Source organism: Paralichthys olivaceus, chromosome 16 (assembly GCF_024713975.1).
Source record: "Paralichthys olivaceus isolate ysfri-2021 chromosome 16, ASM2471397v2, whole genome shotgun sequence".
NCBI classification, from domain to species: Eukaryota; Metazoa; Chordata; class Actinopteri; order Pleuronectiformes; family Paralichthyidae; genus Paralichthys; species Paralichthys olivaceus.
Genome location: NC_091108.1, coordinates 13936601 through 13960968, shown reverse-complemented (window position 1 = coordinate 13960968; position 24368 = coordinate 13936601). Strand labels below are relative to the sequence as shown.

At 39.1% G+C, this 24368-nt stretch overlaps 1 protein-coding gene across 1 annotated transcript in view; it reads right to left on the bottom strand.

Moving 5' to 3' along the window:
* The window catches only part of clstn2a (calsyntenin 2a), a 121129-nt gene that overhangs the window by 52346 nt on the left and 44415 nt on the right, over positions 1-24368 (bottom strand). The window contains exon 2 of the mRNA XM_069511071.1: positions 8911-9033. Coding sequence (XP_069367172.1) covers positions 8911-9033 — 123 coding nt within the window. The remainder of the gene's footprint in view (positions 1-8910; positions 9034-24368) is intronic.

Here is a 24368-nt window from a genome sequence, read left to right as displayed (position 1 = left end):
GTGCACGTTCATGCAACAAGCACACAGTTCGCTTTAAAAAGTGTCTTACATGTACAATGTGATACATGTCACATGCAAAATCATCCATCCTACCAAGCTGATGAGTTACATATTGTAGAAGAAATAACACCAAATGAATACAGATTTATTTTATGTATTGTAAAGTTAAAGTAGTTGGTCCAAGTACATGAAGAAACAAGATCGCACTGTTCACTGCATGCATTGCTTACATACCGAATTATTCAAACAGTATGTTTGAGAGCTACATACTGAAAAAACAATCTCAGGTAATATTCCTCAAAGTTGCTACTACTAGTTAGAACTGATATGCACCTGTACACATCTATATAAGTTTATGGTCACAAGATCTTGTTTATTTTACTATGAACTATCAGGCGATAGCTTACTGCAGCTTAGAGAGGTGAGAAAAAAAGATAACACCCTCATAACCCTTTAATTGCTGATTATCGTTTTGACAACACAGTGTTATAGGGGAAACTATTATCCAGTATTTTCTAATTTGAATATTGAAGCTGCAGCTTGACTGAGCTAGAAAAAGCAATTTAGTCAAACATATGTAAAATCCATGATTTTCATGCACCGACAAATCATTTTGGACATGATGGTGTTTATGTTTTACTCTGGTTGAATTAATGGGGGCAAGTCAATTTATTTGCAGAATGCATTTAAAAAACAATTATCAAATGAATGAAAGTGATGGTGAATAAAAACCCAGACATAATAAGAGGGTATACATAAGTTAATATGAACATAGGAAATATGAATTCATGCACACACAGCACCACTCAAACAATGAATTAAACACAAACAAATAAAAGGAAGAGTGTGGTCAGGCATGTCTTCATGATAACAATTAAGAGGGTCATATGTAAACTACCAGCCGGCTGCAGAGCATGAATACAAAAGTAGCAGCACCAGATGGAAAAAGTGTTTTATGTGTATGAAATGCTGCCTTTTCATTTAATAAACAAGCTGCTGTAGACATCAGACCACATTTTCAGGAACTTCATCATATCCTCCCAGACACAAATACACACATACAGCCTGAACTCATTACTTGTGGACACACACACACAAAATATAGTAAAGAGCAATCAAGAAATTGAAAATCGTCACATAGTGTCAAGAAACAAGAGACAGATCCAGCGCAGCATAGAAAAAAGGGGGTAATAGGCTAATAAGGGAAGGGACTTGGTACTCCAGCAAATCAATCTGTGGCTAAGAGGTTGTTTGACGCTATGAGTAACTTGACAATGCACTGATGACAGAGCTTCAGTGGAGCATTACTGGACATGTAATTACTGAGATCATTTTATATGGATCAAATTAGCTTTCCTCAACAGGATATAGTCACCATGATTCCCATCATATTAATGTTTCATGCTTCTGTGACACAATATTTTTCATCTATCTATTCAGAAACTGGCTTATTTGCTTATTAGACATTTGTATGTTAGATGCTGACTATTTATACTTCGGATGACTATAGGTATTTTTAAAAAGGCAGATACAGGGTGTGACTTTTTATTTTTTAGATGAAAATCATTTTTGCTCTATGATAAATTGCCTCATTACTTATACTTTGGTTGTTAGTGAAACATGACAGTCAGTCCAGTAGTAGCTTGAGTCAGTAATGCAGAATATAAGATGACATGGTAGCACAGTTCAATTAAACTCATATCTGTCTCACACAATAAAATGGATGATTTACAACCCTTAATAAAACACAGGGTTGATGGATTCTGAGGAGGAGAGAGGAAGAGTTATCCACTGTAGCCTATTGACTATTGATGACTGTAAACCAGATGAAAAGCTCACTAGTTACAGAAGCAATGCACACAAACACAATCTAACACACAGACAAACACACACACACATTACCCGCAAGACAAGTGGCGTTCTTTTAAGACAAAACCACAATATGCTTACTCAGTAGAAAATGTCTTTCCAATTTCTTTTGTCTTTCGCTAAATTCACATTTAAATTAGGACTTTTCATAACATTATGTTACCGTTCTCTATAATACAGTGAAAGCCAAACATTTAATGAACTTGATAACTTTTCCAGGATAACTTTTCACAGATACAATACAAATCATTTTATACTATTTCAGCTTAGATTTTGAAAAGAAATTGACATTTTTATTTGTTCATGATTTAATAGTGAGAAGTTGTATTTTTTCCCCCCAGGTGTTATACTTATACAACCATAACTTCATATCCCATAATATGCCTCACAACAAAACAGAATCATGGGTCTTTATAAGCTTCTTGCACCGACAACCTGCAGAGGTCATTTTTCTCCCCAAGCTTCATCTAAACATTTTCAACCACATGCAACACAGACAACTGAATTGATCATGTATTTATTAATCTCAACTGCACAGCTGCAGCATTTAACCAAACACAATCATTATATACTTATAATTCACAGTATGCTGCCATGCGTTTCTTTAACTTTGTTGTATTATCCCATAATGCTTAAATTTCTCTTATAGCTGATTAAATTTGTCAATATAAATCTTAAAACAATTGAATGACTACCAGGAACAGATGCTACTCTACTGGATTAGAACATGTTGGAAAAAAGCTTTCTCCTTTTCAATTTAGAGGTATATAATGCTGTAACATTTCATGTCTCTTTCTCAGCTATAATTTCCTCTAAATATATTTTTGAAAGTTTTTCGTGAATATAATATATATACCCCTGGCCCGGCAGGGAAAACAACAAAGCACGGGGACAATGGCACAGGTCAGATACAGGGTCAGTTAGAGAAGGATCAATAAAATGTGACAAACATGATATTGCTCTGGTTTGTAATATGAGGATGTCATTATCTCAGGCACAGAAAATATGACTGTGTGGTGGAGTTTAAATGAGGATACTGTGATGAAGCAGAATACAGAGGGGGAGAAAAAAGGGGAACATATCTGTCCTGGGAGCAAACACAGAGAGATGGGTGTGGAGGCGTAGCATTGAACCTAATGTCCTAAGGCGAGGAGGAGATATCAATACACACACTCTGACAGTTCACAGAGAGCCAGTCTCCTGCTCCTAGACATGGAAAATGAATGAGGTACAGTATGAGGACAAAAACTGTACTACAACTCAAAACCACAGAGGACTTGTGTCTCTGGGCTCTTCCTATGTTTTTTAAAGTGTCATTTTTACATTTTTTTGGTTCATAACATTGCATGAGGTACTACACAAAGTAAAAGCAAGTAGTATAATGACAAATATTATTACCTCTGCCAAGGAGGTTATGTTTTCACCCCTGTCCATTTGTTTGTTTACCAGCAGGATTGCACATAAATTACAGAAATCGATTTACACGATATTTAGTTGAAGGAAGGGACATAGGCCAAGAAAGAACCCAATAAATGTTGGAAGGGTTTCTGGGACATTACATAACATTGCATGAAAGGTAGTTTTTTTTTACATTTTCACTGATTTCCAAGGGGACAATGCATCGATTGATTATATTTAGGGGACTGATATTTGAGTGTGTGAGCAATATGGTGCAGTTTGAATTAATTTAAGCCTTTACAGAGGTATGTGCTCTCTAATTTCATGATGCAGTATTATTCTAATTGTAGGTATACCACTAACAGTGACTATACCAATTTTATCTAATTCCACATCCAGCAGACCTTGAAAGCAAAACCAAAATTTACTCTGCGTTATCTCTGTTTTGGTCCCTACCAGATTTAAATAAGTGGTTCTACAATGGTCCACTATTTCATCAGCTAGCTGTTAACTTTTATTGCCATTTGATGCTAGGCAGGTAGCATTCAGGGCTCGGTCACTGATAACAGTCCACTTGTCAATAATAAAACCAAAACAATGAGATGAAAGATGCGAAACCCTCAGGAAAACTATTTAGTCTGTCAAGTCCAGTAATAATTCACTGTGTTCTCCTTTCACGTTACAATCATTTGATTAGTTTGATACAAGTATTAGTTATTGAATATCAATATAATAACAATGGGAAGGTATAATTTATTATAGGGGTTATGGTTAACTAAAACAATACTGCCAAATAACATGCTCCTATCAGCCGTGCAGGGCTGTAAATCTGGTTTGTAGGTAGGTGTCAGTCCTCTAAACAGCATACAAAATCTTTGATGTTCTGCATTTGTTTCATGTTTCAGACTTGCCTCAGTATTACCTCACGACTAAGCACCCACTGCAGAAATTTAACAGCAGCACAAAGGCAAAGAGGACAGGGTGAAGGAGAGAGAGAGGTAGTGGGAGAGAGGAAGAAAGAGGCAGGCAGGCAAAGTGATATGTTCCTCTTCTCCCTCAGGGCAGACGGTCAGGCACCTGCGTGGTTTGATCAGACTGTCCCTTCAATATCCATTCCTATCCTTTGATGATCCATCACATCCTCTTTCTATTCTCCCCCTCACTGTCTCTCTCTTTCTCCCCGTCTCCCTCACACACACGCTCTACATATCCCCATTTCCTGGATCTACCTTTGTTTCTCTCTTTCATCTCTTCCTCTCTCCCCACCTCTGCCTTTTCCTAACATCTTTTTGTCTCTCTCCTTCCCTGGTCCCCTTCCTCGTCACCTTTGAAGTGAGTCACAGCTTCTGCTTTGTTGGGTCCTGCAGTTTAATTAGCACCTATGCTTTTGTCGTTTCGGTGCAGTTTCCCTCTCAAGTAGTGACTGCGGGTAGATTAGTGATTTAGCAAAGTGAAACGGACTGCTAGTATAGTGTGACGACATTTCACAACGACACAGCCAAATCTATAACTAGAATTTGTGGAAAAAAATGCTATGAAACAATCATGTTATCAATTTCACTTCTTTATCTACTACCCTTTTCCGTTTAGGCTGCTTCCAGACATGAACTCAGAATAATGTCTGGATCATAGGGCGGATTTTGCTTTTCACATATGAAAAAACGCAGCAGGAGATTATCTGGATCAGAAGCATTAACAACAGAAAATTCAACAACAGAGCGTTTGGGTATAGAATGTTTACTTAAAAAATTTGCAACGGAAATCAGTTTTGTTTACAGCCCTCAGTTTTGTTTTACACCTCATCTGTCCAATGTCATCAGGTTATAATAATATCTAGATACAATCTGGATTTGGAGGCATTTTAAATCATTATGATTAAATCTAATGTCATGGATAAAATAAAATCCAACTGATAAAATCAAAGTTGACTTATGCTTGATGCTACCTTTCCTTTTTAAAATGTTCTCAAATGCTTTTATTTATATATACTTTGTTATTTTTGTCATATAAGGACATTAACAAGCAGTTACAAAATATGATTTTCTACACCACAATACTTAACCCAGGAAATTAACACGGTACAAAGTGCAAAGAGTTACAGTCTCTAGTCAGTTGTTTCACAGGTATTCTAATGAAAATAATCAAAAACCTTTATCCATTAATGCTGACCCTCTCTCATTTTCTTTCTCTATCATACTTTTCCCTCAGCTATTCCACCTCCATTTTCCTCCACTTCTCAAAGTACTTTACCCTGTGTGAGTTCAGCAGAGGAAACAATGTACAACACTGCATTATACTGGTACCATGATGAATGGGGAGGATCCATGCTTGTTGACTGTGGCCTTGAGATAAAGAATAGACAAATGAAACTGCCTGCCTGCCTTGCAGCACCCAAGGGTCCACTGCCACCATTCCTCATGCTAATTTGATTGAGAACGCTCGATCAGCACATACTCCTCGACCCACACCTTTGCTCTGACGGAGGTGCTGGGTGGGGATTGGGGAGGTAAGGAATAGACGATGCCATCATGGCATGCAGCAATAACAATGAATCTCCGGGATGCCTGTCTCAGCGTGTAATGTTGAGGTTAGGCCCACTGTGGGTAGTTTACATCAAAGTGAAATGTGGTGCCACAGGAGAACGACAGAACAAGGAGACGGGAAGGAACAGAGAAATGAAGATATGGATAAAAAGGTGAAGTGAGTGTAAGAAGTGAAAACATATGAGACTTGCAAAGAGAAAGCACAAGCAGCAGAGTGGAGGGAATAAAGGACAATGGGAAAAAAGTGCAAGCGAGAAAAAGAAAAAACACAGGCAAGTACTTAACAATCCTGGTCCGTGTTCCCACAATGCAATTAATGTGGAGCCAGAAGGACAGCCCACTCCTTCTCTGCAGTAAAACAAAACCACGATTGATGAGAGTGTGTGTTGGTAATGCATATGTGACTGGATATGGGCTTGCTGGGAGCAAAGTGTCAAGATAGTGAAGAGGAGGAAGAAAATGTATAAGAGAGTTGTAGACGCAGACAAATAAAGAGAGACAAATTGGGCCATTTGTTTCTCACAGTCTCCTTGGTAGCTATTGCATGGGTTTCAGTCATTAAACCGCATTGAATGGGAAACATTCTATAAGAAATATCACCAGTCAACAGACAGTGCACGCACTTTCTGCTTTTTCCTCCTCCGCCACTATTCCACCAAGCTTGACCTTCTTAAGTCAACAAACAATGTGTTAATCTTGGAGCAAAGCAATCACAAGTAATTTCCTCATCGCTCATCGTGGTGTTATTAAGACTTCACAGCTTTGGTTACTAGGGATAAGCTATGTGCTATAAATTACTGTAAATAATCAAAACTGGATTACAGAAGAACAATATCTGTAAGAAGATCTTTGCATCTCCACTTTTGCGATACGAATACATGATGAATGAATATGAAGTTGCTATTTTTGGTTAATATATTCTTTCTTTTCCATATTTTAAATAAAAAATCTTCCTTCACCCCTCCTAAGATTTATTCAATCTTTATATACAGTACATATGCCATTGTATTTGTTTTACACTTTACAGCATGTATACAGTCCAGGGCTGTTAGAGGCCCTAGGGCAGAAATTAGGGGGAGAAAAAAAGAGCCTTTGACATGAATCCATGCTATTCCACACGGTTTAAGGTCTGCTCTATTTACCCATTATTTATACAACTGAACACACATAAATTGAAAAAGACAAAAGTGTGGCTGTGGCATCAGCAGAAAAAACACACACACAAAAAATGAAAACAGCAGAAGAAAAATAGCTGAGCATCAGTTTTCCATGGTTGTCAGCGTTGGGATTAATAGGAGCCATTTGGCCATAATGAGCTGTTAAGCGTTTGCTGCCAAAAAGCCTCTTTGTTTGCCTTTGAGTCTCCGAATACTTTGTCTAATTATAACAGCTCTCTCCTTCCTGTCACTGTCAGTGCTGGTGTACCTGTGTGACAGCTGCCTGATTCCAGCTCTTGTTAGACAACATAATCAGCTCCCGATTATCTGGATATCGGGTGTATAATGATGTCGAACTGCCATTATTACATCTGTACTGTACCAGTCTGTGCTACACTCCCAGTGCCCACTTTAATGGAAACCATTAGGTGTTGTCCAAGAGATGTTTTTCTTCATTTAGTGCCAGGGGAGCTTTTACTGTCCTACCAGGCTCTGAAAGCTTTTTTTACTCAAACAGCTACAGTGAGTTTTCAGTGACCAAACTTTCAGTGAATGCAGAGAATCTATAAATCTACTATTATATAAGACAAGACAGGACATTCCCAAGTCAAGCCCCCCACTCCTACGGTTTCCTATGTACAACCATAGACTGTATATAAAGATGGATGACATGATTGCTCAATTGCCACCTGGTTGTGGCAAACCTTGCCATGGGCTAAAAAGTACACGTTAAATTAGTTTTTTCCTCTAAGCTGATATTGGTCATTTTAGGTAGTTCTTATCACAGTAATGTTTGTTCAAGCATTAATTTTTCCCATAAGTTTAGTTTTAAAAACGAAGTGAAACCTCACGATTGACCACTAAGACTGACTCACAAATGGTAGAGGTTGTGTACTGTGGCTCCATCCCCCAATCACTACTGCACATACTCCAAATGTGCAAGATTGCAAAGTTCAAATCTGTGATATTTTATCTTAATTACCGTTAGTCGGGAGAAGTGCAGACACTTAATGCATCTTTATATACAGTCTGTAAATGTATACATGTACACATTTCTAAGCTCTGTAAGAATTCTGAGATTAATTTAGAATACATGTTGCTCAGGCTGGATTTAGCAAAATAGCACAATCTGAATAGAAATGAATAAATATAGACTTACAACTGGAGCCAAGATGCACAATAAACTACACTGTAAATAAGACAAAAACATTGTTTCTTGTGTGCTCTGCTTGATATTCTGGACAAGCTTGTCGCTAGAAAATGAATATTTACATCACCAAAAGCTGACAGCCCTCGGGAAGAAAAGATGCTTTTGAGAGGAATCTTTTGCTCAGGTTAATGGGGCATTTCAGCTCAGCTTACGAGGAAAAGAAAAAGGATGACACATGGCTTCAATTAGCAGACGCCGTGAATAGGTCCTTGTCGGGGGGAGTGAAAAGATGCATCTTAACTCGAAACCTTGGATGTCACAAGATTATAAAAATATAAATGAATTTTCACGAACCTCAGAATGCTTGAATAAATCCACTGTCTTCCATCCAACAAAAAAAAAACAGCCTATCTAAACCATTTCAAATCAAGACTAATAGCTTTATATCGAAAAAGAGCACTAAAGTTCAAACAGTTTGACGTTCAGATGTGTATGTCACAGGAGCGATTATCAAGAAAATCAAAAGACAGACAGATTTCTGGAATTGCTTTGAAAATCATTTGCTTTAACATCACTAAGGCTGATAAATGGAATTCAGTCACCATGACAAATCCTGAGTACAGAGAACTGTCCGATCAACTATTTGTTTCTGCGTTGCCACAGTTGCCTGCGCACATTACTGAAGCATCCTGGTTTTGGCCCCTATGTTTGTGTGAGGCAATGAATGTGCGGGGTGTGTATCTTGTACTTTTTAAATGTGTGTGGATACTTGGAGTATCCTGGGGTTTCCTACCAGCATAGGGGACTGGGGCATCCTTGTCAAGAGCAACCAAAGGGGGGTCCAGCAGCACGGTGTCCATGTTCTCTGTGATCACGCCATGGTAAGATGTCTCAATCCATGGCTTGTGCTTGTTCACTGTGGAGAAGGAAAAAGATAATCAATACAATAAATGTTTGGATTTCCCTTTACAAATGTACTCCATACTTTTGTACAGTTTATAGCAGTTTATATTAAAGAAAGTAGTAGGTCATTTCTAGGGGGATGAGTGGAGATGCCACCCTTTAAACCAAAATAACCAATAATTCAGCCATGCCCAATGAGAGAGTGTGCTGCATGTGCAAATAGAGAAGTTGTGTGTGCAAGTGTTAGTTAGTGATGCTCACTATGTCCACCTGCCCCTGAAAGATTTGCATGGGCAGGACTCAAAACATAGTAGGAGGTCAGATTAGGGACGTGTAAGTAAGTACTGACCACAGTTAGACTGACCATCAGCAGTAAATACACAGTAGCACTTTTGCTGTACACATTTATGAAGAATTTAACAAATAGCCTACTGAATCTAAGAATTGTTACTGTGATTCACTTGTTTTGTTGTTCCTCCTTTTAAAATGTGCTGAGTCACAACAGGACAGACGATGAGAAAACAGAGGGCAAGGAAACTTCTTGAAAACATTATATTGTCATTTTGATTGATCTCAAACGTTTTTACAGATGACGGGAGCACTAATGGAAGCCAGAGGTTGAAGACTGTGGAAAAATATATTGATTGTTGTTGTAAAGGTTTACATTCATGGTCGTCTCTTTTAAAAAGGTCAGGAAGAGAAGAGAAGACACTCCTCGTCTCTACCAACACTCTGTTGGTTGTAGACTCACGTGTCTCTGAACCAGTGGCTACATCTCCACGTGTTAGACAGGGCAGTGTACACATAAACCACAGTGAAGCACTGAATCAGGTCTTTGCAGCAAAGCTTCAAAACTCTGACACCTTGACTTATTTGGGGGAAACAACAGGGTCTCAGTAGCCCAGACAACTTTGAACAATATGTCAAAACTTATTTTTTTATGAGATGGTTCTGAGGTGTAATCTCACCCCAGGTTTACTGGTGTACACAAGAATCCACGCTCTCTAACCTCTAAATCTCCACGCTTCCTCCAGCACCCTTTTCTATGGTGCTTTTGCATTGTTTCTTTTTCTCTCTTCACCTCCCTCTGTGTTGCTGCCCCCACACAATACAGAATCTGACGGCCATGCCACAAATCTGGAGGATGAGACTGAGATCAACACAGATCAGATCACAAATAATTACTGACTCTGCAAATTAAACATCTTCCCCCCGGTCTTCTCGCAGCAGGACCTCACAAATGTTGAGCCTGCTGAACAACCATATGTGTGTAAGTGCGTGCACTTTTCTTTACACACGCAGGCACACACACATACTGAGCGTACGAGTGTCACTCTCTGCAGGGAGCTGGGATGTCAACTTAAACTTTCAGTCCACTGAAGGGAAACGTTTTGTCTCATGCCAATGAGCAGATGACATGTCCAGCTGGCGGTGATTTAAAATGCATCAAACTGTTCCAATAAACCCTCGCACACTTTTTTTTATCTGTTTGGAAACATTTAAGTAGTTGTCCTACTACTCTATTTTCTCCCCAGCTTGTCTCCACAAAATAAGGTCAAATTAAAAGAGGAAATGAGTGCAAATCCTGTGTGAAGGAAACCTTCACTTTTAAGCAGTAAAGAATGAGTTGTGAGTGAAAAAACATTTAGAACTTGAAAAGAAGTTGCTTGAATAGGATTATCAAGAATTAAAGTTTTTGAATATTGTGCCGTTAACTGTCTGTAAGAAATGTATTGATGCCTATGAGATTGTTTGTGTTTTTCAAGTTGTGATATAGTCAGATGAGAATCAGCTAAGAGTTAACAGTACAGGGCGGTTGTCATGAGGAGGACATGATTAACACTTGACTATTAGATTAACTATCACAAATGGGATCAACCTTGTCAGGAGATCTCGTCCTCTTGTTTATCTGATGGTAAAAAAGGAAAAAACTTTCCCAGAGTCATTACACAGAACAACTGTGCAACTCTCAATATTGTAGAAGAATTACTTTCTACATTTCTCATTCACAGAGACGTGCTGATCACTCTAGATGGGATTCTTACCATGCTGGGACAGAGCAGGGAGTGAATTATAGGGAGCGAGGGAATCACAAGGGAAGGCATTATTCATACATGGAGCCTCATCTCATGCTCATGCAGGAGCCGGAGAGCACTGCAGCACACAGCGTGACTCTGCTCTGCTGGAAAGTGGAGAGACGAGAGTCTAGCTCCGTCCTCGAGTTGTGTTTAGGTGTCTTTACACCTGTTATATTTTAACTGTAATGAAATTGAAGCACACTAGCGCACACACACTCGTCGTAGACACAGCACAGTTTCCTCCTAATACCTGCAGCTCTTCTTGGATTTAATTTCCACTCAGAAGCAGACATGAAATGAACTGAAACAATCTCATAAATAGACTCCTCAAAAGCAAGAGCATATTAGACTGAGGTGCTTAGGTGACTATAAAACAGACTATAAAAATGAGCATAACTGAAGTCATTCCTCATTCTTGTGTGCTTGCACTCGGCAGTGTAAATACATATTAATCCATCAGGCTCACGTAGCATTTCATTTACATTCAAAGATGTCTTCAGTAAGTCTAGCAGCGGCCAACAGCTAACGCAGTTTACTCATGGATGGCAGGTTCAATTTCTGGCTCAAGGTCTTACATTTATCCCAAACAAATTGGGTGGTGGTAGAGGCAGCAGAGCTGTGACGTTTTTTAAAGGGAGTCTAATATAAGAGCCGTTCTGCAGAAAGAGCACACATCAAAGCATGGAAATGGGCTCTTTCCAAAATGGCTTTCATGACATGTAGCATAAAGCCATTAGTGATGCATTTAAGGTATTCATCCTTGACATCCTGGTACTGAGCCCCGGGAATGAAACAAAAATCGAGACAAGTTTGAATGAAAGAGAAAAGAAAAAGAAAGGCTGCAGCGGCTGACTAGACAAAGCCGGCACTGTTAAAAAAATATACCGTGCAGCAGTTGTCCATAGGATCACCTCTGAAACTGAAGAACTACAACAGAAGAGTCTACAGCCATGCTAACCACTCTGTGAAGCTGTTGTTAGGCATAGCTAAATGCTTATGTCAGCATAATAACATCCCCACAATGACTAACAGGCTGATGTTTAGTTAAGGTTTACAGTGTTCACAGTCCTATTAAGCATGATAACATCTGCTAATATGCTGGTGCTAGATGAAAACTAAAGGGATCAGCACCAAGACATTAGGATTTCTCCCAGAGTTTTTGAGTGCCTGAAATAGAGAAGTTTGGAAACAACCTAGGGTCACTACGGCAGCACTGTAGTCTGGAAGGGCAAAATACTGGAACCCTAGGAAATAGTGACACAGCCACTTGGATTTGCTTCCTGATCACATGGTCATATGATACAGCTTTTCAGGTGTGAAACTATAGACGGAGAGAGTTGTTTTGATGTTTTAGTTTTGAAACCATTTTAAAACAAAAATATATTAGTATGGATGTAGCCTGAGTGAACTACAGGCAGACATTGCCATTTCTGTAGTCACAACCACCATGATAAACCATTTTTGTAGCAGCTCCTCCTTTAACAAGGTTACAAGTGTCACTGGCTACAATATGCATAGCATCTCTGGCTATTTCCTGAGGAACTTCTGCAGCCATTACAACATTAGACTAAAAGAGTCTAAAACTGGATCTAGTACTGCCCTGGATAAAAATCGGATATGACAGTAATATGAACAAAGAAATCAAGAAACAACAAGATTTCCTGTAAATAAAATTACTGCTGGAGATTGTCAGCTTGTCCACCTCGGAAGTGAGATAAAAATATTGAGGGTCGTCCCCTGTGACAGAAGCTCGTGAAACCGTTTAACTGTGGGGACATTGACAAGTTGTATTCTGAGACACTGCATTACTGTGTTATGCATCGAACTCTATAAGTCATGTCATATTAACTGCCTAGTAGAATTTATTTGTTTACAGTGATGTCGCAGTGGAATGGAATGATCCTTCCATAGACTATGCTAAGACCTAGACAAGGTTCATAACATCAACAAGTAACAATAAAGGAAACCTCTCTGACAATGTACAAGCATGTGCACAAATGCAAACGGATGAGGAAATCATCCTCAGAAAACTAGAGCTCTACATAAATGGGTGGCTTGTTGGCACAGTGTGTGCGACTGTGCACCCTATGCCGCTGTTGCTCAACACCAGAGACAAAAGTAGATCATAAAGATGGATGTACTGTATCAGCAGAATGTGGAAACAAAGGAAGCAAGGAAGCAACGCGAAATGAGAGCCAACACGATGAATGAACCGAGGGGAAAATAAAGGGTTAACCAAGAGATAAGAGTTGAAAGGAGGAAGAGAAGATGAGAGAAAGCTGTACTGGAGGCAGTAGGGTGAGTGGGGTGAGAGGGGGAGAGATAATAGACGAAAAGTGGAAGAGAGACGGAAGGAAGATTGGGTAATCAAGGGGCAGGAAAAAGGGAGGTAATTACTATACCTTCCTTTATGAAGAGTACACTGCTGCCCATAGGACCTCACAAAGACCTTCAAATAAATGTTCCTATTAAAAGTATTAATTGAATTTCTATTCGATACAATACACGAAATGTTCAAATAATAGTGCTGATCAGAGGAGCCTCCATTCCTCTCATGTACAGAAAGTTGGAGCAGAGAAGCTTCTAAAATAAAAGAGCTTATGTCACAGACCTCAAAGTGAAGCCCCTCCTCATTAGAGGCAGAAATAAGACAGGTAAACACAAAGGAAATAAGAAACCAGTAGACACAAGATTTGGGTAAGAACATGAGAACAATTGCGTATTGTGCTGATGTGTACACTGTAGTCGCAGCGCCCCTGATCAGAGTCTGGCTGGGGACCTTTTTTTCAAATTTCTATTTTTCAGTATACTTTTCTTTCCTGACTGTTTGTCAAGAGCATTGCATATGGTAAAACAGTTGTAAAAAAAATTTAAAAGGCTAAATAAAGCCCATTTGTTGTCACTCTTTGCTGTCAACTATTAAATTAAAGAAATATGTAATAATAATAATATTCTTTTCCCCTCTCTCCCCATTTCATCCCTTAAACTGTCTGTCCTGTTAGAGTCCAAAAACATATTTAAATATGATAATAATGATAATAATGTAAAGAGTCCTCAGGACCAAATAGATCATTGACAAGCTTGCAAGTGACACTGAAACAAATAATAAGAATGACAAAAGCATTTTGCAATTGTTTTCTAATTAGAGCGTTTCAAACCATCCTACTTTAACACCATGTTCATCACCATTACTGATGTCTTTTAACAATAGAATCTTCAGAGTACAGGTAGCCCAGGGATAATTCCCATATCTTCTTTCTCACTCCATTTCCAGCTTTGTTAATGAGCAAGAAGCAGTACTACAGGTTTGCAATCAACAATTGTTAATTAACTGCATGTTCATTTTCAAAGATTCAGAGCTGGTAAAGTAAAAATGTTTTTCATTATCAAGTTCACACACCACACAAATACGAAAATCCAGTCTCTACCAACACCAAGGCGGGTATCACAATATTAAACTATATCTCTAATTGTTGGTTCCTCTAATGAGGCAGTTAAAACAAATCATCTCATCCTTGATTTGTCTCTTACAGTGATTTTTCCGCGTGGGAGAGTGTTTATGATGCAGTTAGTTTAACAGTAAAAGCGGCCGGAGGATTAAAATTGAAGATTCAGAGCCATTCAGCCATTCAGTTAGGAGGTGATAATTGCTTCAGTGGTGAACAGTGAATCGCATTATATCACACTTCTAACATTAATTGATGGCATCGCAATGTCTGAGCCTTGGAGGAGTTAATTATGTGTAGCGGTTCCAGCACGGCATGAGCAAACGTTATGGACAAGTTCAAGCCAAGTAATTGGTGTGCCTGAAAATATCCCCAACATAACTTTTATAGGTCACAGTTTGCAGTCAGAGAGGGACATACATGACTGCAACACCTCTTCACAGATGTCAAGACATTGACAGGATACATTTTTCTTATTAAATTGTTTTGTGCACAGATGAGAGCATGCAGTTTGCTTCCATGCACAACAGATACCAAGCAAATGTTCCTGCCTGCTGAGAACTGCAAGGCCAGGGAACAAGCACAACTAGCCAAAGCCATGAATATGTTATGTTAACATGTTGAAAAGGTTATTTGTAGCAGCAATCTGACCCACATTATCACCCTACTCTCCATAATCTGCCGTTCCACTCATCTCCACAGAGCATTTCACCAAATTTTAGCTCATTGTTTCGTGTCATAGCCAAAACTTAATTGTGGTTTTAACCTCACTGCTCTGGTTAACCATTTGATCAGTAGTTATGAATATTGTTGAGGTCACAGTATAGTTAGGTTTATAAGAAAAACTAAATGCATAAATTTAATAAAGTTTAGATATGAATTTCCTTCCTCCAACTCCATCAGCAGCACATTAAGCATTAGAAACTCCAACATCCGTGAGAGGAGAGGGACAAAATCATTACATCACGTCCATAAGTACTATGAGCATCAGCTCTGACTTTTACAGTCCCAGTGCTTAAGTGTAAGATGCAGTTAGCAATACCAGAGCAATTAGGCATATTGACTGCTGCACAAGTCCTGCACTTTAAGCAAAACTAGGTTGGAGCTGACCAGTGGGTCATTTCCAGAACATAAATTCTTCCCCCTCACTCTGTCCCTGGACCCTCCAAACCTGTACATTAAGATTTGCAGGCAGTGCAGTTGTCTTTTTTTATTGCTGCTGTTGTCGTTTTTTTTTCTTAACAACTCATTAAAGGGGCCATAAACTCTGATCTCCCCCAACCACGAGCGATAAAATTCCCCCCAGTTGTGAAGACAATTAGTTTACAGAGATTTTGATTTAATTTGTCTTTACCACAATCCCATCAAGACAATTCTGAGGTTGCCTTCCTTTTGGAACAACAGTATGTGAGATACAGACAGGCCATAATTGCTCTGCGACATACAACTCCCTCACATTCCCCGCCTGGTGCTGACTGCATCAAAACAAACCGAGGAGGGAAACAAAGCCACTGCGTTTAATTGGCATCAAACATTTTGCAAGTGGCAGGGCAGAGTCTATAGGCATATGAGAAACGTGTTACTTGAGTGTTTGTAGAATAGATGGTTATGGGGAAAAAAACTACTGAACAAACAATCACATAATCAAAAAATTCACAGAGATAAAATAAAACTTTACCTGCTGAAAAAAGAAACACATCTAATCAAAGAGAGAGAAAGACGCCTGAGAGGAAGGTACAGAACAGTAGTAAGTTAATGATCTGTGATGGTATTTTATTACCTTGTGTACGTGAGATAAAACTCTGCAGGTGTCTTGTTTGTGTGATTCTGATGAGTGGGAGAATCCTATTAAGACTATGGAGGATGGACGGCTGGAGTTGTTACAGAGTGTAACTTCAATTCTTAAAAGTTTTGAATGTCCCAAACTGAGAAAGGTGCTGTTCTTCTGTCTGTTAAAGCTAACTGGTAATCCTTGTAAAGCTAGCAAAAGCAGGCTAAACTGCAACTGATGCATCCCACCGCCACCCCTCGTCCCTCTCGTTAAAACACATGAACGCACACTGCTCAAAGCCGACTTTACCGTGACTCGTGCAAAATAACTTCTGGCTATCGTCTCTGCTTCAGCGGTGTATCGGCTCTCCATGTGTACACTCCAGTCATGCACAGTGAGAGCACAAGTGGGGTAGGCACAGGCAGGTAGGTTGTTGAAAGACAGGTGCACCACTATATAATTTCATTCAGTTTATAATTTCATTAAGTTTGAATAAAATTATTGGTCGTGGTTATCACAGTTCTGCAGGTGCCACAGACACTAGCTTTTCATGCTTTTTCTTTTTTCCAGACAACTATCTATGGATGGTTATCGCGACCTGAAAAGTATTTCAACAAATTCCCAACCTTACCTTCAATATATGATAAACTGGATTGAAACTCAAGAGACAGAAAGTCTACAGTGCATCAGAGATTTGAGGCCCAAGATGCAAAGCCTAAAATGACTGTCAAAGATAAAACACATATCAGATTTAAGAGTATAATCATTCAAACATTCCACACAAACATTCAGCTTATCAAAGCATTCATCTGGTAGAGTTATGAGAGTTTCGATGCCATTTAAGGCAGATGACCAAGTCCATCTCTTCATTTAATTCATCAGAAATACATATTTACTTTGTATTGCCGATTCACAGAAACAATAATCATAATTTCAGCCCCCAATAATGTTTTTCTCTCAGTTGTAGCATTTCTTGATGCAAAAGCTGAAGTGATACCTATGGAGTTTAAAAAAGTCAGTTGTTTGCTAATAGAGCTCTTTGCATTCACTATAAGGAAATACCGAATCGCGTGGAGAAAGTCATTCTGCCTGCATCCTAGAATTGCACTCAATAATAAACCCTATTAGTTTTTTTCTTCTGTGTCTGTCTCTTCTACTTGTTATGATTCATTTGTTGATTTACAGTACAATGAGAGAGGGAGCGGGGGAGTGGGGGAGGGAGAACGTCTTGGATAACCAACAATGAAATGCAGAGTGCTCTGAGTGATGGCTTACTGTCGATTAGTTTCACTGAGTGGGCCAGTGAAGAGGCACAACAGAAGGCTTCGAAAGGAGGGAAGTGAAAGTAGAGTGGAGTGAAAAGTACAAAAAAGAGAAGGGGATGGTGAGGAAGGAGGTGATATCTCCATTAACAGAAAGCAGCAGGCGGCGAGAGGAGCCACAGTGAGTAGAAATGGATGGCAGTGTGACTGACTGGATAGAATTAGAAACTGTTCCACTCTCCAGATTTTGGCTTTGTGCGACAATCAAATGAAATAAAAAAGTCGACCATTTGCATTTCAGCTTTGACATCAAATACAAGAATCTTATTAACATATAAAAAGAAAATGAAAATGCGACATCCAGAGTGGCGAATGAAAGTGAGTCCTTTTACTGTATATTTTATATTGTTAGTGGGTCTTTTGCTTTAGATCTTGTTTGTGTGGGTGTTTTCACAGATGTGTATGACCACATGAATTTCCCCTCGTGGGACAATAAAGTTTACATTGACTTGACCTTGAGTTTTGGCAAACATTTTTTGGGGTAAAATTATATTTATATATTCAAAGGTACAGGCACAGGTATAAATTAAATAAACACAGGCAGGCTGAAGGTGTAAACTAATGTATGTTTTCTTTCTGGAGATATCAAACTAAAATCCTTATTTAACATCTAAATAAGCTTACATGAAGTCAGCTGCAAGGATTTTTACACCTCCTTTTTCCACTTCACTTCTGCTCACATCACTGTCACTACCAATAACAAACTAGCAAGTGCATCAAAATGGATCATACAAAGACAGAAATAGCCAGTGGTGAATAGGTTCTCAGTGGCTTTAGGCTTGTAAAAAATTGTCGGGTAACAACTCTTATGTTAGCGGGTCTGGGCGGGTTCAGATTTGACTTGAAGATAAAATTAGGGGTAATGGATTGGATCCCGTACAGAGCTTTGCAGGTGTGGGTTTGCAAATATTGATCTGTCTGCAGTATAGAGCCCAAACAATTATCAGTTGGCATTTAAGCAGCTGATATGAGTCTTTCATCCATATCTGTTGGGCTGTATTACAGTATAAAAATACTGCATAATATATACAAGTCTCCCTTGTTTGACAGTGAAGACACCTGACTAGATGAGAGACACATACTCCACTCATGATAGTTGTAGTCGGGCAGACGTGTCGTGCTGCTGCTTCTCTTACCCCCTTTGTTGCTGACTCATGTGTCAGTTATATCAGCCTAGTCTGAAACTCTCTAACTTTTCTAACTGTCTGTCTCAGATCCTCTGTCCGTCATGGTAAATCTGTCATCTTAACCTACTTAACAGTGTCTCTCTTAAACTTGATGTCTCTAGCTGTCAGGTAACAGGTGTTAACTGTCAGTCTGACAGTCACAGGTGGGACATCCTCCTTGGCTCCTAGTGAAGACAGAGGGAGAAATATAAAACATGCATTTCGCAGCTTGAAGCCTACTTTTTTTTTTTTCCAAAGGAGCATATTTGCATCAATGTTGTTTTCTTAAACAAGGGATAGAGAGATAGAGAGAGAGAAAGAGAGAGAGAGAGAGATCATTTACAAGCAATGTCAATAAAGAACGCAATTTTATAAAGTAAACTACATTTTGATTATTTCTGCTTTAAATTAATTCAATAATTATTAACTGATTGATTTTTAGTATTCAAATATCTGCTCTTTTCCCACAGTCCCCTTAATGCCTCACATGCAAGTTATAAGTGGATACTACTGTGATTACCTTGTGTGTGACTACCTATGCACCCGACAATGAAGAGTTAAGTTAAAGTCTCAAGTTGATGACAACTCAGAATAAAGAAAAAGTAGAAAAGTGATATATTTGCTTGCTTGGTCAGCAGCTGTTGTTTTAAAAAAGCCACTGAGCGCTTGTTAAGCTAATGGTAATTTGATATGGACAAGTAAAAATGAAAGGGGTCGTCTCAGCCAGAAGACTATCTCGCTGAGATGACCCTTTTCTCAGGGTGTAACTTTCACTACAAACTATACATCAACACCTTCAGTTCAGTTTTCTGTACAATGTCGAAGTACAGGGCCCACCACAGGAATAATGGATTGAAAAGAGAAGGAAGTCTGTTATATCTGTTCAAGGGAGCAGGAAATTACTTCCACTGTGGTGTCCACAACAGAGCTCATAGTGACTACACCAGAAGGCCTAAAAATGACTAGGCTGTTCCCTTGTGAAGATGTCATAAAATACATCCTGACTTGCCTCTTTCTCTCTTTGTGGAAAGAGAATACTGAAATGTGTGTGTAAATTATGTGTTTCACACATAATTGTGTAACAGGGATGCACGTGCACACCCACAAAGGTCACTCACACACACAACCAATTCTGAATGACAGGTGCAAAGAGAGTCGAGTGAAAGACATGTTCTTGCATGAGAGAAAAAACTGCATTGTGTGACAACTGCAGCTGAAACTGTGAGGTCTGACTGTCAACAGGGACGGTAACAACGTTACGGACCATGGCGTTAGCACGAGGTAATGTGAGCAAGCGTGTGGCAAATAGTGCTGGAAAAAGCAAGTTTTCTTGCTTGTGTTATTATGACAAGTGATAAAAAAAAAATTTGTTCAGTATGAAATTGTGATCAGACAAATGATATTTAAATAATTAACGTAAACACTGTGATGTGCACGTTGATTGTATAATGCTCTTATATAGTTATCTTAAAAAACTGCCGTCAAATGTTGTGTGTGGTATTTGTGCGATATGAAAAGTACAACACACAAAGCACCTTAACAACAGATCAACGAAGTCTTCAGCTAAGCTTGAGAAACCAGTGCTCAGAAATTGGTGCACTCTTGTAGTTTAAATTATAAGCCATTCTAGCGGCTGCTATACTCCATTCCAAGAAGCATTTATTCCAGTCTGTTTGTTGGCTATAAAAGTGTAAAGGAATATTTTCAAATGGAAAACGCAGGCTTTAAGAACTTTAAATATAAAGGTATAGCATATGGCTGGAAAGTAGTTGCAAATCCATGCATGGCACTGTGGATAAAGAGAGAGAAATCACCCCAGGGAGGTTAGAGTTGCTGGCAGAGGCATTTTTGAAGTGGGGGAAAAGCTTTAGTCATGGCTGAAGGGGCCTATAAGCCCCTCTAGAAAGTATAATAAAAAGCATAAAAGCATAAAAAACAGTTACATTCCACAGCGGACTCATTTAGTACACACAAATGTGTATGCAAACACACCAATATACAGTCATCCAACAACACAGACAGAATTACTAAGCACTGCACCACTGGGAATGAGGATTTGAAGCTTTTAAGAACCGTTTTAGTAATTTTTCTTAGAAGGCTACTGGTCACAACCAGTGTGTGTCTTACATGAACACCAAGGCTCAAACTAAACTATGTAAAATGTCAAATTCCAACATCAACAGCTTATTGCCACCCATAGTTACATTTTAGCTTTAGGTGACCTATATCAGTCATGAAAGCAGTAAAGAGCAAAATAGTGTAAGTGCGTTCAACATTTATGGAAATTAGGGTCTTAAACGTACAATATTCAACTACGTCTCTTAATCAAAACAATAACAAAACACAGAGTTTGACTTATGAGGCAGAGCGGGATCATTGTTGTCTTCACCACCATTGCAGATGAAAATCTACCCGACGCAGCTCAGGCACTAATGGTGTTCATGATGTATTTAAGTTTTATTCACCTTATGCAGCAAAGCCCTAGATGAAGTGGATATGATGCAATTAAAATTTGTCCAAAACATAACGTTCTATTACTTTGAATAAAACTGGGCATGATGAGTGTACTTCACTGGTAAGTTAAACAAAACACATTGTCAATCAGCATAATGCTTGTGTCTGGAATTCAAATCCACAATTCAAACCATCATGAGCATGTCTTTCCTTTTCTACTTGCATAATCACTAGGGTGAATATGCACAAAGTGTAAACAATGCTCTGAATAAATGACTAAAACAAAACATGAGTACGGTAAAGAGAACAGATCTGCCAGTAAAGTCTGATATTTTGCACGGCCTAACACAAACATCAACTCAATTTAACATCCTCTATATTATGTTGCCTGGTTTGTTGCTTAGTTTGTTATCAAAATCTTCTGACACATGCAAAATGAAAAGCATTTTTGTGGCTGTGTGACTGCAGAGAGAAAGGGGATGCAAAGATGTGGGTGGATGCCTTGGGTAGTGACAAATAGGCAAAGATGCATCCATGATGGTTTAAATGGTTTAACCTGAGTGAAAAATGTATGCTTATTCTGAGGTCATATAGCATTTTTAAAAGGGTACATTTCAATGTATATTGACTGTTTGGGGCAAATAAAAAAGTACTAGAGAAAATAAAAATCAGTCAGTCTTGTTTGACTTGGCATTCAAGACAATTAAATCTGGATCACTGAAATAGAACAGGAAAGTACTTTGTCTTTGCAGATCAATTTCAAGTATCACACACTAAAATCCTCCCTGAATGTTTTTTCTCTGATAATCCAGAAATGTCACAGACATTATCATTGATTGCCCAGCGCCATACAGGATCATTTAATGACAGTATATAGACCCACGCATTTCTAACCAATGCCATGTCACTCATTATGTTGTCTTTTTTTGTTCAATAATCAGTGACCAAGAGAGAACTTGTTATGTTTCAACACTGTAAATGGTTGATGTTCACTTTGACACTGCTTGTTCCCTAAATGGCCCATTTCTAGAAGACGACTTCTGGACAGAGTGGATCCATCAGGACTGGAATATTATTTTAGATTATTGGCAAACTATTCATTCTTCATTTGTTAATAGTGTTTTAGTCACTCCATATCCTTGTGTTGCTCTTTAATACCTATTCATTTTATTCACACACACACACACACACACACACACACACACACACAGCCTGAGGCTATATCCAAACCACCATGGTAGAGAGGACCAGGGGTGATGGACTATTGACTGATAGACTTTAAGCAGTCCATGTAACTCCTGGTGGTTAGCCAGTCATCCCAGCAATGGCCTTGGGCAACCTGCTCCTGCTCACTGTGTAGGTTTGTGTTTGTGTGTATGCGGGATTGAATGTGTTTGTGTCTTTGCTGCTGACTGATAGAATCCCCAGAAGCCATTGAGACTGACTGGGGGGATGTCTGACATGTGAAGATAAACTGGACCAACAGCCAACATTGTGGAGGCGTCATAAGCACAATGCGGCAGATAGAACACATTGTGTACTCTGCATAAAAGTTGATTTGGTGTGGGTTTTAGGGGGATAAGGTGCTGTGTTTGTGTGTGTGTGACACGGCCACCAAGGCACAGAGGATGTAGAGGTGTGTACAAGTTACCAAAGTGTGCATTCATGTGTGTGTTTCAGTGATAATGTGACTATATGTGAGAGAGAGAGACAATCAAATAAAGGGGCAGAAAAAGTGAGACAGAAAGATGGGGGGGGGGGGTAGAGCAGCAGATATATGAACACAAACCCGGGGCAGCAGGGCACCCGAGGAGGAGGGGAGTGTCCGTATCATCGTCCTACACAGCTAAAGGCTAGGAAGTAGAGCAGGTTCACTAAAATAATTTTCCAAGTCCCAGTTCCTGGCACTGTCTGGTACATACATACAGATTCTGATGTGACCCCCCATATAAAAACACACACTTTCTAATGTAGTACTTAGTAAATATCATGATCTGCCCATCTTTGTGAACTTCCTGTCTGCCTCTGTTTAGTTTTCCTATTTTATTCTCTAAATATCTTCCTTGTGTGTCTGTAGTGGTTTAATATTTGTTTCCCGCTGTGTTTCATTAGTTCATCTTTTGGTTTGTCTGTTGGGCCTGCTCTACCAGTTTGAGTTTTACCTGTCTGGCCACTCTTTACAACTTTGTTCCCATTTTTGTTACGCAAATCTCTGAAGTTCTCTGAAGTGGGTGACTGCATTTGGGCTGTTTTGTGACAGTAACAGATTTGTTTTACAGCGTTGGATGAGTGTGACTACTTCCTCCAAAACTGGTGCAAACATGCTTTAGTTTTAGAATGTTTCAGTCACAATGTGGCTATTTTTTTTATCGTGTTCTTCGTTATTTTGATCCCGTTAATTCAAGCTCACACTGCAAAGACACTTCCTGATCCTTGTCAATCAACTGTCACACATTCAAGTTAGATCTCACGTCCAAACAAGCCAAAAAATTAACTGTTAAATATTGTGATACCATGAAACAATTACATTTTCTGAGGCAGTTATCATACACACACACACACACACACACACACACACACACACACACACACACACACACACACACACACAGCAGTGCTGTATGAGTCAAATGTGTGATATGTAATTTTCACTTGTTTGGTCATTAAACGATAATATTGTGCACTGAAGGCTCAATTAGTCCCAAAGGTTATCGTTGCAAATCTAAAGCACATTTAATGAGTGCATCAGAGAAGGAGAAGGACAAGGAGGTGAAGGAGAGGAAAATTATGAAAAGACAAAGACTGTGAAGAAGACTATGAATTAGACAAAGAAGACGATGAAGAAGAAGAAACTAAAGTAACTACACTTTCCACACACTTTTCATGTAGAGCCTTGTCCAGTTATCTGGTGAGGTTGGCTCCTGCACAGCTCAGCTGTTTTGCTCTAGGACATGGACTGTGACTCATATACAAGAGTCCTTACTCCTTAAGCCTTCTTTCAATGATCAAGGATAATTTGTCTGGTTTATGGTTCAGCATTCAATATCCAGTCTCACTACCACAAGAAGAGCGATGATATAAATCCTCCTGATGATGGTGCGTGAAAGTTCA